Genomic DNA, 14,959 nt, shown 5'->3' on the forward strand with positions numbered 1-14,959 from the left:
ATTATAGATCATATCATATTAGATAATATGGATGTTGAGGCAGCATTTCAGTGCTCAAATGCAGGATTGAATTTCAGTGCTCAAATGCAGGATTGAATTTGTAACATTTTTAATTTGTCAAACTGAAAGATTTTATCCTAGTATTCCAGATAATACTGATCTATATACTTGTTAAAAAACTAAACATACCGAATAGTAATCTCAGCTCAGTACAAATTGCTGCTAAGTTTGGCTCCAGAAAAATCTGTCTCATTTTGAAGCTTATGATTAAACATAACCTGTGCATACTTTGCTTGAGTGCAAGTATTTCCACATCTGTAAAATGTTTATATGCTGGTGTCTTCACTTACCGACTGCCTCATTAAATGACAGTTTGAAGTTATGATGATGTAAAGAAAATAGCTTTGCAACCAGTCCTCACATTGATGACTGTCACATCCTGCAGTCACATGATCACCATTTGTGCACTTTGCAACTGGTGCACATTTGTGACCATTGCAGCAACCTGCAGTCACATGATCGCCATTTGTGTGCTTTGCAGCTGGCTTGTGACAAGCAGAGTTAATAGAGAAGGCAGAAGTAAAATCATAAGTCATGGTCATGTGATGTTTCGCTTAATGACCAAAGTGACTTGCTTAACGAAAGTGAAAGTGAGGTTGTAAGCCCATCGCAGTCATGTGATGTTTCACTTACTGACTGGCGCTTAGCAACAGCGTTGCTGGTCCCAATTGTGATCACTAAGTGAAGACTACCTATGTTTGAATTTGGTTTATATCAGGCAACCTGGTGCCCTCCACCATTGTAGCTATTGACTAGGTTATTGGAGCTTTAGTCCAAAACAGCTGAGGAGCACCATATTGCCTACATTCATTTATATACTTTAGTTTAAAAGCATGTTGACAAAGTAGCTAAACTTTAATTAAGTCTTGTTGTCATACATATTTTTTACATAAATGGTAGGAAATGTTGCTTACATGAAGGAGTTTCAGAATCTCAAATTGAACCTGGGTCCACAGTGCTCTGGTTCCAGGATTAATTATTTTCTGACTGGATTAATTAAAAGGGAATGAATTCTCAACTGAGTTTTGGCTTTTCATCATTAGGAAAAAATGCAAGATGATTGTTTTCTTACAGCTTTTAAAATAGCTCTATATCACTGTTTCAGAACATAGATAATATATTCCAAAGTTACTGTAAGAGTAGTTAAAATATTAATTAAATACGTTTGTAAAAAATTTAGCCATTGGAGAGAATCATGGAGATAACCTTGGAAAAGGTAAGCAGTTGCAGTTAGCAAAACATGATTTAAGCCTGGCACAGGACTTAAAATGGCTCTGCCTTAACTCTCTCTAGTGTGGAAGACGGGGAGGGAGAACACTGTCAGGCTTTAAAGATTCTGTTACTCTATTCTGTATCTTTGGTACAGCAGATGTACACTAAACCTAAGGTAGCTAAAGGTTGGATAAGAGATGGCTATAACTCCAACTGCTGAGTTTTCTCCATAACCCACAGCTGAAAGTGCAGCCAAGAACAGTCTAACTAAGCCGTTACACATGTGTAGACAATTCATGCCTGCCTATAAAGAAGACTAGGGAAAAGAGGGAAAGGACCTCATGGAAAACTCATACTAACTATAGATAAGAATTTTTAGAATTAGATGCATATACAGGTGAAACTCAAAAAATTAGAATATTGTGCAAATGTTCATTTATGTCAGTACGGCAACTCAAAAGGTGAAACCAATATATGAGATAGACACATTACATGCAAAGTGAGATATGTCAAGCCTTACTTTGGAATAATTGTGATGATTATGGCGTACAGCTTATGAAAACCCCAAATTCACAATCTCAGAAAATTAGAATAGTGTGAAAAGATTCAATATTCTAGGCTCAAAGTGTCCCACTCTAATCAGCTAATGAATCCATAACACCTGCAAAGGGTTCCTGAGCCTTTAAATGGTCTCTCAGGCTGGTTCAGTAGGAATCACAAGCATGGGAAAGACTGCTGACCTGACAGTTGCGCAGAAAACCATCATTGACACCCTCCGTAAGGAGGGAAAGCCCCAAAAGGTAATTGCAAAAGAAGTTGGATGTTCCCAAAGTGCTGTATCAAAGCACATCAATAGAAGGTTATGTGGAAGGGGAAAGTGTGGTAGAAAAAGATGCATAAGCAGTAGGGATGACCGCAGCCTGGAGAGGATTGTCAGGAAAAGGCCATTCAAAAGTGTTGGGGACTTTCACAAGGAGTGGACTGAGGCTGGAGTTAGTGCAACAAGAGCCACCACACACAGACGGATCCTGGACATGGGCTTCAAATGTCGTATCCCTCTTGTCAAGCCGCTCCTGAACAACAAACAACGTCAGAAGCGTCTTACCTGGGCTACAGAAAAAAAGAACTGGTCTGTTGCCCAGTGGTCCAAAGTCCTCTTTTCTGATGAGAGCAACTTTTGCATCTCATTTGGGAACCAAGGACCCAGAGTCTGGAGGAAGAATGGAGAGGCACACAATGCGCGATGCTTGAAGTCCAGTGTGAAGTTTCCACAGTCTGTGTTGATTTGGGGAGCCATGTCATCTGCTGGTGTTGGTCCACTGTGCTTCATTAAGTCCAGGGTCAACGCAGCCGTCTACCAGGAGATTTTGGAGCACTTCATGCTTCCTTCCGCAGACGAGCTTTATGGGGATGCTGACTTCATTTTCCAGCAGGACTTGGCACCTGCCCACACTGCCAAAAGTACCAAAACCTGGTTCAATGACCATGGGACTCGCCTGACCTGAACCCCATAGAGAATCTATGGGGCATTACCAAGAGAAAGATGGGGGACATGAGACCGAACAATGCAGCGGAGCTGAAGGCCACTACTGAAGCATCCTGTCTTCCATAACACCTCAGCAGTGCCACAGGCTGATAGCATCCATGCCACACCGCATTGCAGCAGTCATTGCTGCAAAAGGGGCCCAAACCAAGTACTGAGTACATATGCATGCTTATACTTTGCAGAGGTCCGATATTGTTCTATTTCCAATCCTTGTGTTATTGATGTCATGTAATATTCTAATTTTCTGAGATTGTGAATTTGGGGTTTTCATAAGCTGTACGCCATAATCATCACAATTATACCAAAGTAAGGCTTGACATATCTCGCTTTGCATGTAATGCGTCTATCTCATATATTGGTTTCACCTTTTGAGTTGCCATACTGACATAAATGAACATTTGCACGATATTCTAATTTTTCGAGTTTCACCTGTAGAAATAGGCACATAAGTAAACTGTTATAGGTATAGTGCTTCAAAATAAGTAGGTATCACAATTTTGTTTCAGTAAAAGTTATTTTTGAACTTTAAAAACTTCTCTTGTAACAAAGGAAAGGATAAACAACACTCCTTGTCTGTGGTCTGTACCATTCCCCACAAAGAACCCATCTTTGGTAAGTAAAAGGGTTTATTTTAAAATTCATGTTCTGGGGAGTGCAGTTTCCTGAGCCAGTAGGTCAAAGAGAATCTTTTGCTTTCAAGGATGTCTGTCTGTTTTGATTGATGTTAAGGAAGATGGGCCTGCCAATATAACAGCATCTGGCTAATATTCCCCCATCGTACTGATTTTGTTGCAAAAGAGTTTCTTGAGGTGGCAGCAAGGATTTTGTTTGTAGTCTTTTTGACTTGGGATAAAGTACAAAAATGTAGAATTTTTATTTAAGTTTACAATTTTAAGAATTTACTCACATAAACTTGCAGAGTGTTGTGTATCATTTCCTTAGTGGGGTTCAGGTTCTGAAAATAAGGAGAGTTCCACCTGTGCACTTACACAATAAAAAGTTGTTTTCATATGTGCAGTGTTTTCATCATGTATAAATACACAAGTATAAATCAAATATTTTAGTAGAATATTAAATAACATGCCTCAGAACAAACCAACAATCTATGTAGAACTAATAGTTTGTTCAAATGACCTCATCCTGAACAATTTAAACATTTTAACAGCAGAATCCATATGCCATATTGCTTTTTGAGGTCCGCTTGGCTTCAGATAAGGTCTATACTGAAGAAAGTGATGTTTCCTGCTAATATTAGTGATATTGGAGAGAAACCTGTCTGCAGATACTTGACACCCTCTGAGTTTTCATGATGAAGTTTAGTGTATTATGAAAATGCATTTTCTTTTTTATAATTTCATCAGTCTGAAACAGAAAATTACTGTCTTAGACACACATATATAATTAAATATTTACTCCATTTTCATGCTGCTCTCTCACAAAACTCAGGATGGTACACAAAACAAAAAAAGAACAATAAAAAACAGTTATCAATCCCTAATAATAAAACAGCATAAAATCCATAATTCCTAAAACATATTGCTAAAGGTTCCGCCCCCACCCCAAATTTTATTCACTGGTTTCCAAAACGCAAGAAGTATAGGGGCCAGGTGTACCTCTGGGGACAAGAATGGGGACCAATACAGAGAATGGCTGCCTATGGGACTACACCATTTTTTACTTTTCACAGGGTTGGAATCCTCAGCAGGCCATCCCTAGATGCATATACAGGACACACAGACTCATGCTGGATACAATAATCCCTGATTTATCTTTACTGCTATCTGCTGTCATTTTTTGGAAAAAAAACCTAAAAACATAAAGAGGTTCTCCATTTATCTTTATTTTCCAAATGTATATTCATTCTTCAGTAAATCCTATATTGCTTAGTAGCTTCTCATACAAGATTAATGTAGAAAAGCTATGGACAGAAAACAGTCAACTGGTGACTGTAGGTACTGTATACCAAGGTCCACAGATTTTCAGGGTAAACTGAGCTTCCGCAGAATTCTGCTCTGCACACAACTGAGCCTCATGAGTCAGTCTGATAAGTAGTCTTGTTCTTCATCTGTATTCATCAATAATTATTCTAGTCATGTTTTCTTCCAACATGATAACACGATCAGGCAAACCCAGAAGATCAAAAAGGAAAGAAGTGATAAAATATAAAGTGAGCATTAAGCCACAACTTCTTATCTTCCAATCCCCCATTTAATTATCATGAGGTTCTTGCTAACTCAGTTTTCCCTGACAAACTTTAAACAAAGGAGAATAGGATTGTCTGCAAAATTAAATTTTGCTTTGTTTTTTTAAATCTCCTTTCTGTCCTTTTGTATCAACCGTTATGTCCTTTATAAATGAGGGAGCCCAGAGTAGAGGAGGACCATGAATATAAGTATCCCAAAATTGCTTTGACTAAAACATTTACTATATTTTGGTAGGAGACCAAGTTTCCCGGCTCTTTTTCATAAAATGTTGACTATTTATAACCCAGTTTGATAGACTTATTTGGCTACCAAACAGTCTTTGGGCCCTGAAATTAGCTGATGAGAGGTAAGTGAAGATTTTGAATCATTTATAGATATATACATACCTAACAGTTTTAAAGGGGAGGACGTAGCAGATTTTATAAGGCACTGCATATAAATGATTTTATTTTCTGCATGTTGTTATGATATAGGCCATTTTGTCCCCATTGTGTTTCCTTCCTATATCTCTTTTTCTATCATAATGCTATATGTTCTTTATTTACTTGCAGTAAACCCTCACTAGACTTGCATCTGGGATAGAAAATAAAGGGTAAACAAGCTAAATTGACCAAGTACAAGTATTTTGGTATGGGATCTAGCTAAGATGTATTTTATTTTCCTGTCTTACCAAATTTATTTGCAATCTCTTCTGTGTCTAATAGATTATAAGCACACCACGAAGATTGACCAGTTCAGGGAGCATTCTGATTGGAAATCCATATACTGTACCACTGGCCATGGTTACACAGACACATATAACAGAAGCTGCTGGCTGGATCCCTGGGTAAAAAAATTTAGTATGGCTTATCTAATAGTTGCATCTTAAATATGCAGGTAGTCCTTGCTTACCGACCACTTGTTCAGCGACCATTCAAAGTTGCAACAGTGCTGAATGAGTGGTACTTATGACCAATCCTCAAAATTCCAGGCATTGCACCACCCCTGTAGTCACGTGATCGTGATTCAGGGACTTGGCAACCAGCTCGTACTTATGATGGTTGCAGTGCCTCATGGTCATGTGATCACCATTTGTAACATTCCCTGCTGGCTTCCCATAAGCAAAGTCAATGGAGAAGCCGGCAGGGAAGGTTTCAAATCTTTCTGGTAAATCCTCCTGTTTCCCTGCGCTCGCACGATGCTGCATCTTGCTTCCCCGACTTCTGTTTGCTTGCACCATGCCCTGCTTCCCCCAGCCTCCCTTCGCTCACACACCACCTGTGCCAGGCCTCCCAGGGACTCCCCCAGCCTCCCCCCGACTTTCCCCATGGCACCCCCTGTTCCTTACCTGGGACTCCTGGTGCTTTCTGCTTAACAATCTGCACGTCTTGGGGTTATGACAGCAGCCAGGATTGCCCAGATTGTCATTGCTATGCAATGCAGTCACATGACATCACACTTTACAACCACATTGCTTAGCGACTGCAATTCTGGTCCCAATTGCTGTCGTAATCTGAGGTCTACCTATAGTTTCTTGATAGATTAGAAAATCTACCAGTTTGTTATGCACTATTTGACCTTTGTATTAAAAATGTTGATATTTAACTAGTCAAAGCTCATTATATTATATAATTGTATATATGGGATGATAGGGAAGAATGAATGTTATTTGTGCAATTAAAACAAACCAGACGACTACATTTTCTTTTGAATGTACAATACAGGTAGACCTCGCTTAGTGACTGCCTCAGGCAGTGACCGAAATTACGACACTGATGAAAAAGTAACTTTGCAACCAATGCCTGCATTTATGACCTTTGCAGTGTCTCTCTCAGTCACCATTACAGTCAGTTAGTACAAGACTTTCTTTGTTTGCCTCTTTGTTTGCCTCCTAAGTGGCTCAGGGCTCTGAGCTGGGAGCACACTGAGCAAACTGGGTGCTAGTGCATTTCTGTCAGTGCATATTCCCCATCATGTACCTGATTACTCTCTTGTAATCCCTTCGTCTCCAGTGAATGTAAATGCAAATAATTCCCTTCTTGTTAATTATTCCAGCTCAGGAGTGAGCATTCCAGAGGGCAGGGGAATGGGGAAAACAGAAAGCTGAAGTAAAATCCTAAGTGCAGTTGCGGTCATGTGCTTTTCCACTTAGTGACCACATTATTTAGTGACCAAGTTGCCAGTCCCAGTTGTGATCGCTAAATGAGGACTACCTGTATCATCTTTGCATCCCTGAAAAATGTGTGTTAGTCTGAAACACGAGGAAGGATCAATACTTTTTGAAGTGAGAAATAACAGCAAGGATTTTTTTAAAACATCTGGTATCTTAATCAAAATATAGCACAATCTATTCTGCAAGCAAAAATTCCCATATTGAAGAAGAAAATGGGCTGCTATGGTATGAGTCAGTGATCTGCTTAAACACAACCTAAATTGTAAAGTCCTTTGACCCATATCAAGAATAACTTCAAAGTAATGTTGTTGTTTTTTAAATTAGTACTATTATAATATAACTTAACTACATGTTTATAAAACAGTTTGTCAAGAAACCATGTCATGAATATTGTTAAATAATACAACTATATAGTTGCTGCAACATTGTTGACTTTCTTTTACCAAAGAGTTCTTGAGTGGCATCTAGTTATAATCAAAATAATATAAATTGTATCTAATTTTTTTTAGTTTGAAAATTTGGGATGTACAACTTATTTAAAAAGCTGCTATTTTATTTAAACTTAAGTTTAATCAAGATTACATTATGTTTTACTAGACATTAATTCCCCAAATTGAGCTTAATATATTAAACTAATTAATTAAGCAACTTCTTAAAATGTTCAGAATTGTGATACTTTAAACTAGGGTATAAGTTTTAGTATCTGATTTTTTAAAAGAGGATAAATGTATTTACAGGAACAGAAAACGAATACAAGACTTAATGGAATCCGATTTTTCAGAAAGGTTCGTATTGCTGTTGAAATGTATATATAGTTGCCATAGAAAAATATATGGTACGTTTTTCAAACCTGCAAAAACTTCAATACAGGTAGTCCTCACTTAATGTCCATTCATTCAGTGACTGTTCGAAGTTACAGCAATGCTGAAAAAATGGACTTGTGACCAGTCCTTGAATTTATAATCATCACAGTGGCCCTGTGGCCATGTGATAAAAATGTGGGCCACCTGCATTTTCAACCACCTTCCCTGCTGCTGCCCCCAGCTGACCTTTCTCCTTGTCCTCCTCTGCCTTCAGCAGTCTCAGCCCACCCCAAGCCCTACTTCAGCCCCAGCACTGCCATGGAGGAAGAGCCTTGGTTCCTGAAAAGCTCCAAGAGATGAGGACCCCATTGCTCGCACCCTGTCCATCTAGCATGCGCATGCTTGCGGCCTTCTCTCATTCACAGTCTTCCTGACAATGAGGAAGAGGAAGTAGAGGCCCAGGCTGAGACTGCTGAAGGCCCCAAGCCACCATTGGGCTCCAGGTCTATGTGACCTGGGTGCCTGAAAAATTGGTGCTGTAAGATTGAGGCTCTTGCAAAGGCACACTCGGTAGCTTGCATGAGGTTAGTCTGGATGAAGTGCTCCTTGCCAATCCAGCATTCACTACTGACAGCTCCAAGAGATGGGGGTCCCATTGTTGACATCCTGCCCATCTTGTGTGCATGCGCTTGCAGCCTTCTCTCTCTACAAGTAGTTCTTGCTTAACAACCATTCGTTCAGCAACCATTTGAATTTAAGATAGTGCTGAATGAAGGGACTTAAAACCCATGCCTGAAGTTATGGCTGTTGTAGCACCCTCATGGTCACCTGATCGCAATCTGGTCCCTTGGCAATCAGTTTGCACTTATGACCAAGGTTGCCAAGTGCCCTGTGATCATGTGATCACCATTTGCAATCTTCCTGCTGGCTTCCCAAGAAAGTCAGTGGGAAAACTGGCAGGGAAAGTCACAAGCTGCTGCCACCTGCCAAGAGGACTCCTTCTCATCTCTGGGGGCTGGCTGAAAAAGCTTGATGCCAAAATTCTGCTTAGATTTCGGCACAGAGATTTTTCAGACAGCCCCCAGAAATTCGCACAGACCTTTTCAGACAGTCCCTCGTCTCTGGGGGCTGGCTGAAAATGCCCCGTGTTCAAATCCAAGCAGCATTTTCAGCCATGGAGGATTTTCAGCTCCAGAGTAGAGAGGCTTCAGAAGCCTCTTGACTCTGGGGCTGAAAATCCAAGCAGTTCTGAGGCCCTCACACACCTGACTCGCACTCTCTCCCAGTCCCTTCCACATACCCCTTCCTCCCCTATCCAGCAGTGTTTCGGGCTTGCAGCTTCCTGCCGGCTTCCCCACTGACTTGAGTGTGAGAAGCCGGTAGGAACTTGCCTCACCTAATAACCTGCAATTCTTGCTTAATGATGGCAGTTGGGAGTGCCGGGATTGTAGTTGCTAAGTGAAGCAGTCACACATGATTTGCTTAACAACTGCATCACTTAGTGACCTAAATTCCCATCCTAATTGTAGTCATTAAGCCAGGACTATCTGTACTTCAGCCCCAGCAGGGAAGAGGAGGAGGTGGTGGCAAGGGGTGGGTGTGAGCCCAGCACCAATAAAGCCCCTGTACTGTGGAGCTTGAGGTGTTGGAGGGCAGAGGGGAAATCAAAGCAAAGTCGAAGAGGAGGAAGATCTGCAGCGTGGCAGCGTGAAGCCCCAGTGCCCTGGTGCGGCAAGAGCATGAGAATTGCACAAAAGGAAGACAGGGAGAAAGGTCAGCTGGGGGCAGCAGTGGGTAGGTGCAGCAGCAGAATATAGCAATCTCTTCATCTTAGGGATGCTGTGCAGGGCAGCCAAAAGGGCAGAGATGGAGGGGAGATAGGTGGGTGGGGGGAGTTGAAGTGGAGGCAGTTCATGCAGGGCCTACCTGTAATACAGCTTATACACTGTGTGCACAATTATTAGGCAAGTGAGTATTTTGACCATATCATTTTTATGCATATTTTCCACTTCCAAGCTATATAAACCTGAATGCTTATTGGATATAAGCATATCGGGTGATGTGTATTTGTGTAATGAGGGACGGTGTGGCCTAAGGAGATCAACACCCTATATCAAGGTGTGCATAATTATTAGGCAGCTTCTTTTCCTCAGGCAAAATGGGCCAAAAAAGAGATGTAACTGACTATGAAAAGTCAAAAATTGTAAAAAGTCTTTCAGAGGGATGCTGCACTCTTGAAATTGCTAAGATATTGGGGCGTGACCAGAGAATCATCAAACGTTTTGTTGCAAATAGTCAATAGGGTTGCAAGAAACATGTTGAGAAAAAAAGATGCAAATTAACTGCCAAAGATTTGAGAAAAATCAAACATGAAGCTACCAGGAACCCATTATCCTCCAGTGCTGTCATATTCTAGAACTGCAACATACCTGGAGTGCCCAGAAGTACAAGGTGTTCAGTGCTCAGAGACATGGCCAAGGTAAGGAAGGCTGAAATTTGACCACCACTGAACAAGACACATAAGTTGAAACGGCAAGACTGGGCCAAGAAATATCTGAAGACAGATTTTTCAAAGGTTTTATGGACTGAGATGAGAGTGATATGAGAGTGACTCTTGACGGACCAGATGGAGGGGCCCGTGGCTGGATCAGTAACGGGCACAGAGCTCCACTTCGACTCAGATGCCAGCAAGGTGGAGGTGGGGTACTGGTATGGGCTGGTATTATTACAGATGAGCTAGTTGGACCTTTTCGGGTTGAAGATGGACTCAAAATCAACTCCCAAACCTACTGCCAGTTTTTAGAAGACACTTTCTTCAAGCAGTGGTACAGGAAAAAGTCTTCATCTTTCAAGAAGACCATGATGTTTATGCAGGACAATGCTCCATTGCGTGCATCGAAGTACTCCACTGCGTGGCTAGCTAGTAAAGGCCTCAAAGATGAAAGAATAATGAAATGGCCCCTTCCTCACCTGACCTAAACCCTGTTGAAAACTTGTGGGCCCTTCTCAAACGGGAGATTTACAGTGAAGGAAAACAGAACACCTCTCTGAACAGTGTCTGGGAGGCTGTGGTTGCTGCTGCACAAAAAGTTGATTGTCAGCAGATCAAGAAACTGACAGACTCCATGAATGGAAGGCTTATGACTGTTATTGCAAAGGAGGGTGGCTATATTGGTCACTGATCTTTTGTTTGAAATGTCAGAAATGTTTATTTGTAACTTGAGTTGTTTATTATTCTCACTTTAACAGATGAAAATAAACGAGTGAGATGGGGGAATTTTCGTTTTTCATTTAGTTGCATAATAATTCTGCCCACTAATAGTTGCCCGGTAATTGTGCACACATAGATATGCTCCTAAGAAAGCCAAAACCTCACTTTTACTTTCTTAAATATTCAGGTTTGAGGTTTATTAACATTTTGGATTGACCGAGAGCACTGTAGTTGTTCAATAATGAAATTCATCCTCAAAAATACAACTTGTCTAATAATTGTGCATGCAGTGTAGTTGCCAGAATTGAAACTAAGGCAACTTTCCTTTAAGAAATACATCTTTTAAGAAGATGTTTTCTTCAGATTCAGTTCTGGTTATCTTAGAGCATGTATATCATGTGATCAGACTTCTGCTTGTACCTTGGTATCTTCCTTTGTTCTCCTTGTACTCTACTGAATGTCCCTTTATCTTGTCTGCAAGATGGTTTACAGTGGAAGTGTTCTTTTATATTATTCCCACAATCTCCCCTGTGTTTGTGGGCATCCTGAATTATTTAAATATAAATTCATAAAGTTGAAGGCCCAAAAGGATTATTATTTTTTAATCTTAAAATCTGTATAATGCATGTTCTCCTTTTTTTTTCATATAGGTGTAAATCTTCAACAATATTTTTCTTGTAAAATACATTAACAATATATTATGAGAGTCTTCTCTAACAAGTGTCAGTTAAGAATGTTCTATCTATATGCCAAAGCCAGCATTTGCTAGAAATAGGTAGAAGTAAAAAAAAATTAACACAATCTTTAGTCTCTTTTTTTTTCATATCCAGAGACAAAATAGCTTTCTGTTTAAAATTGTTAATAACCATTCATGATGATCTTTATAGATGTGTCAAACACATTCAGGTCTTTTTGGCCTTCTATATGTAATTTCAGCTAATTTTAATCCTAATAATTTGTCCTATTGATACAATAATAGACATCTAAAAATTAGAAATTAGGATTCATTAGAAGATAATTCTGTAATTTGAGGCATTTGTCTTGCCTAGGGTACGGAAACAAATGATACATATATGTGATACGTCAGAAAGCAACGAATCCATCATAAAAGACATTGATGTATAATAAAGCTTTGTTTTGTAAGATGTGAGAAAAGACACCCTTAAAATATGTTGCATCATCTCCTTTCCCACCCCAGTTTGTTTCTTAAACACTTGCAACTTTAATCAAGAACTTCAGAATACATCCCTATTGTTTGATTCACAGTCCTGAAAGGGCTAGTTTTTGCACATCAAAGGAAATGTCTTTGGCTAAAAGGAAAAACACGGTTTCCTGATCTTCAAAAGGAGGCATAGACTGCCATGCTAAAATGCTAATTTCACCTTTATGCTAAGAATAAAGCCTAAAATTCTACGTAACAGTATTAAGTGCGTAGTGCAAAAACTGATGCAAGCATTTTTTAACTAAAGGATTTTCATGGAGTGGTCCCTTATAAGTTTGGTTGAAGAGCACATATATTAAAGATCCTGTGTTCAACCTGCCGTATAGCACATAAAACAACAAAATGTACTTCAGATCATAAGGAAACACTATAATCAGAAGCAACATACTATTCAATAGCATTGCATGGGAAGGGGATGTTACAAAGAGGCATTGGGCTTCCCTCATAAAGGATTTGATTTCATGAGAAGCGTAAATGTTGAACTAAATAGACCTTTAGTTTGATTCAGAAGGTTTTCCTCATATTAATCTGTGGAAAGTTTCTACTAGTTGGAATAGATAATGCTAAGCTATTCTAATTTGACTTAAACATTTGTGAGTTTCAGACAAGTCCCAGATTTTATAAATTATAATGCCATATTACTTGTAGATATTGCATTTTGAGCTTAAAATGCACTGGGATATCTTGCATTCAAACCATACTAAATACTTGCTATAGTACTTGTTTTTACTTCAAATATTTTGATTCACTTAATTTCATTAAATTCCAAAGTTGATATTTTGCACTTAAAGAATCTAATAAATTCAGTCAGATTGTTAATGTATATCATTTATTGCAAGCATAAACATTGTGTATGTGTGGGTATATGTGTATGTATATATGTTATATGGGGGGGAGAGAGACAATTTGTTTTCATTTTTAGGCAGCCATTAGACTTCTCAATGGCATTTAATGCCATCGACCATAATATCCTTCTGGGCTGCCTGTGAATGTTGGGATGAGCGTGTAGAGGCAATAATTTATGGTAGTTCCATTCCTACCTGAGTGACTGGTTCCATTCAGCAGTTGTGGGGGAAGAGCAATTGAGTGCATAGTTGATCCAGTGGAGAATACTACAGTGTTCAGTCCTTTCCCCATGTTATTTAACATTTGAATGAAACCTTTGGGAGAGATCATCTGTCTAGTATGTTGATGATACTCAACTGTACATTACTATCCTAGAACAGACTGGAGATGCTGTGAAGGTCTTAAGCTGGTGTTTGGAGGTTGTCAGGGACTGAATGGAGAGAAAAAAGTTCATATTAAACTCTAGCAAAACAGACATGCTGTTCATTCATAAACCTCTTGGAGTCTGAAACATTTGTTGTAGCTGTACGTCTGAATGGAATCATACTCCCACGAAGGAGACAATCCTTGAGATGGATGCACTCATAGCTTCTGCTTTAACAACAGGTGGAAGCCATGATCAGGTAGCCTTTCCTGTAATTTGGCTAATGTGCCAGTTATTGGCGACTGTGACTCACATCCTTACCACCATGTGACTGGACTGCTGTAATGTGCTGTACATAGAGCTGTGTTTGAACACAACCTGGAAGCTACAAGTGGTACAGAATGTCACAGTCAAACTCTTCATGGTTAGACCCCACAATTGCAGAATAATACCTATTTTACAGTTGCCGCACTGGTTGCCAATAGACCTCCAGGCCTATTCAAGGTTCTGCTTATTACTGTGAGCCGTATATGGCATGATATCACCTTACCTTAGAGTGCTCATCTGTAAAGATTCTGCTGTCTTATTAGGTCATCTAGGGAGCATCTGCTTAAAATTTGCCCCTTCATGAAATGTCTTTACTCTGTGACATACACCACTCCTTGAGATACGTTTGGCCCTTTGCTCCTCATTTTTAGGAAACTCCACTGAAAACTTTTTAACCCCTTTGATTATTTTAAGGCTAATGAAGATTGCAAGTGACTGATTTGATTTTTGAGAGGATTATTGTTTGTTATTTTTGATTGTTGGATATAGGGAGGTTGCTTGTACTGAGTCTTCTGTTCACTGACTGGAATTGTTTTATGAAGGCAATATAAAAACACTAATCTAATCTTTCAAAGAAAGATTAAAGTGAAAACCATGTAGCTAGTTCTACTCTTCATATATTAATTTAAATTTTCCCCAGATAAACCATTTTCAAATACTGGAGCAACCAGCAAAAAGGCTGCACTTGTGAAAATTCAGTACTTTATGTTTTTGTCATTTCTTAATTTTTGTTTTCCACAGTAAGCGAAACAAAAAGGGAGATAAAAATGGAAAGGGTCTGAGGCATTTTTCAATGAAAGTATGTGAAAAGGTCCAGCGTAAAGGAATCACATCCTATAATGAAGTTGCAGATGAGCTAGTATCAGAGTTTACAGACTCTGGTAACCATGTAGCTACAGATTCAGTAAGTAAAAAGTCTTAAGTACATTGTTATATGTGTGTTTTACTCCTACCAGTACCACCACCAATCTAGAAAAGTATTCTTTTAGTCCTGTTCAGGTCTACAATTTTA

At 39.4% G+C, this 14,959-nt stretch overlaps 1 protein-coding gene across 9 annotated transcripts in view; it reads left to right on the top strand.

The window, feature by feature from the left end:
* The window catches only part of TFDP2 (transcription factor Dp-2), a 55,509-nt gene that overhangs the window by 22,214 nt on the left and 18,336 nt on the right, over nucleotides 1-14,959 (top strand). For 3 of the 9 annotated variants that reach the window (XM_088131799.1, XM_088131796.1, XM_088131800.1), the window contains 3 exons: nucleotides 5,727-5,848; nucleotides 7,912-7,959; nucleotides 14,689-14,851. In XM_088131799.1, the coding sequence (XP_087987925.1) occupies nucleotides 5,802-5,848; nucleotides 7,912-7,959; nucleotides 14,689-14,851 (258 nt within the window). In that variant the 5' untranslated portion in view covers nucleotides 5,727-5,801. The remainder of the gene's footprint in view (nucleotides 1-5,726; nucleotides 5,849-7,911; nucleotides 7,960-14,688; nucleotides 14,852-14,959) is intronic. The other 6 variants (XM_088131797.1, XM_088131802.1, XM_088131798.1 and 3 more) reach the window with 4 other exon arrangements.

The sequence above is a fragment of the Python bivittatus genome, unplaced genomic scaffold, assembly GCF_059951505.1.
Source record: "Python bivittatus isolate LINGU-HERP-01145 unplaced genomic scaffold, Pbiv_v1 ctg000980_np1212, whole genome shotgun sequence".
NCBI lineage: Eukaryota > Metazoa > Chordata > Lepidosauria > Squamata > Pythonidae > Python > Python bivittatus.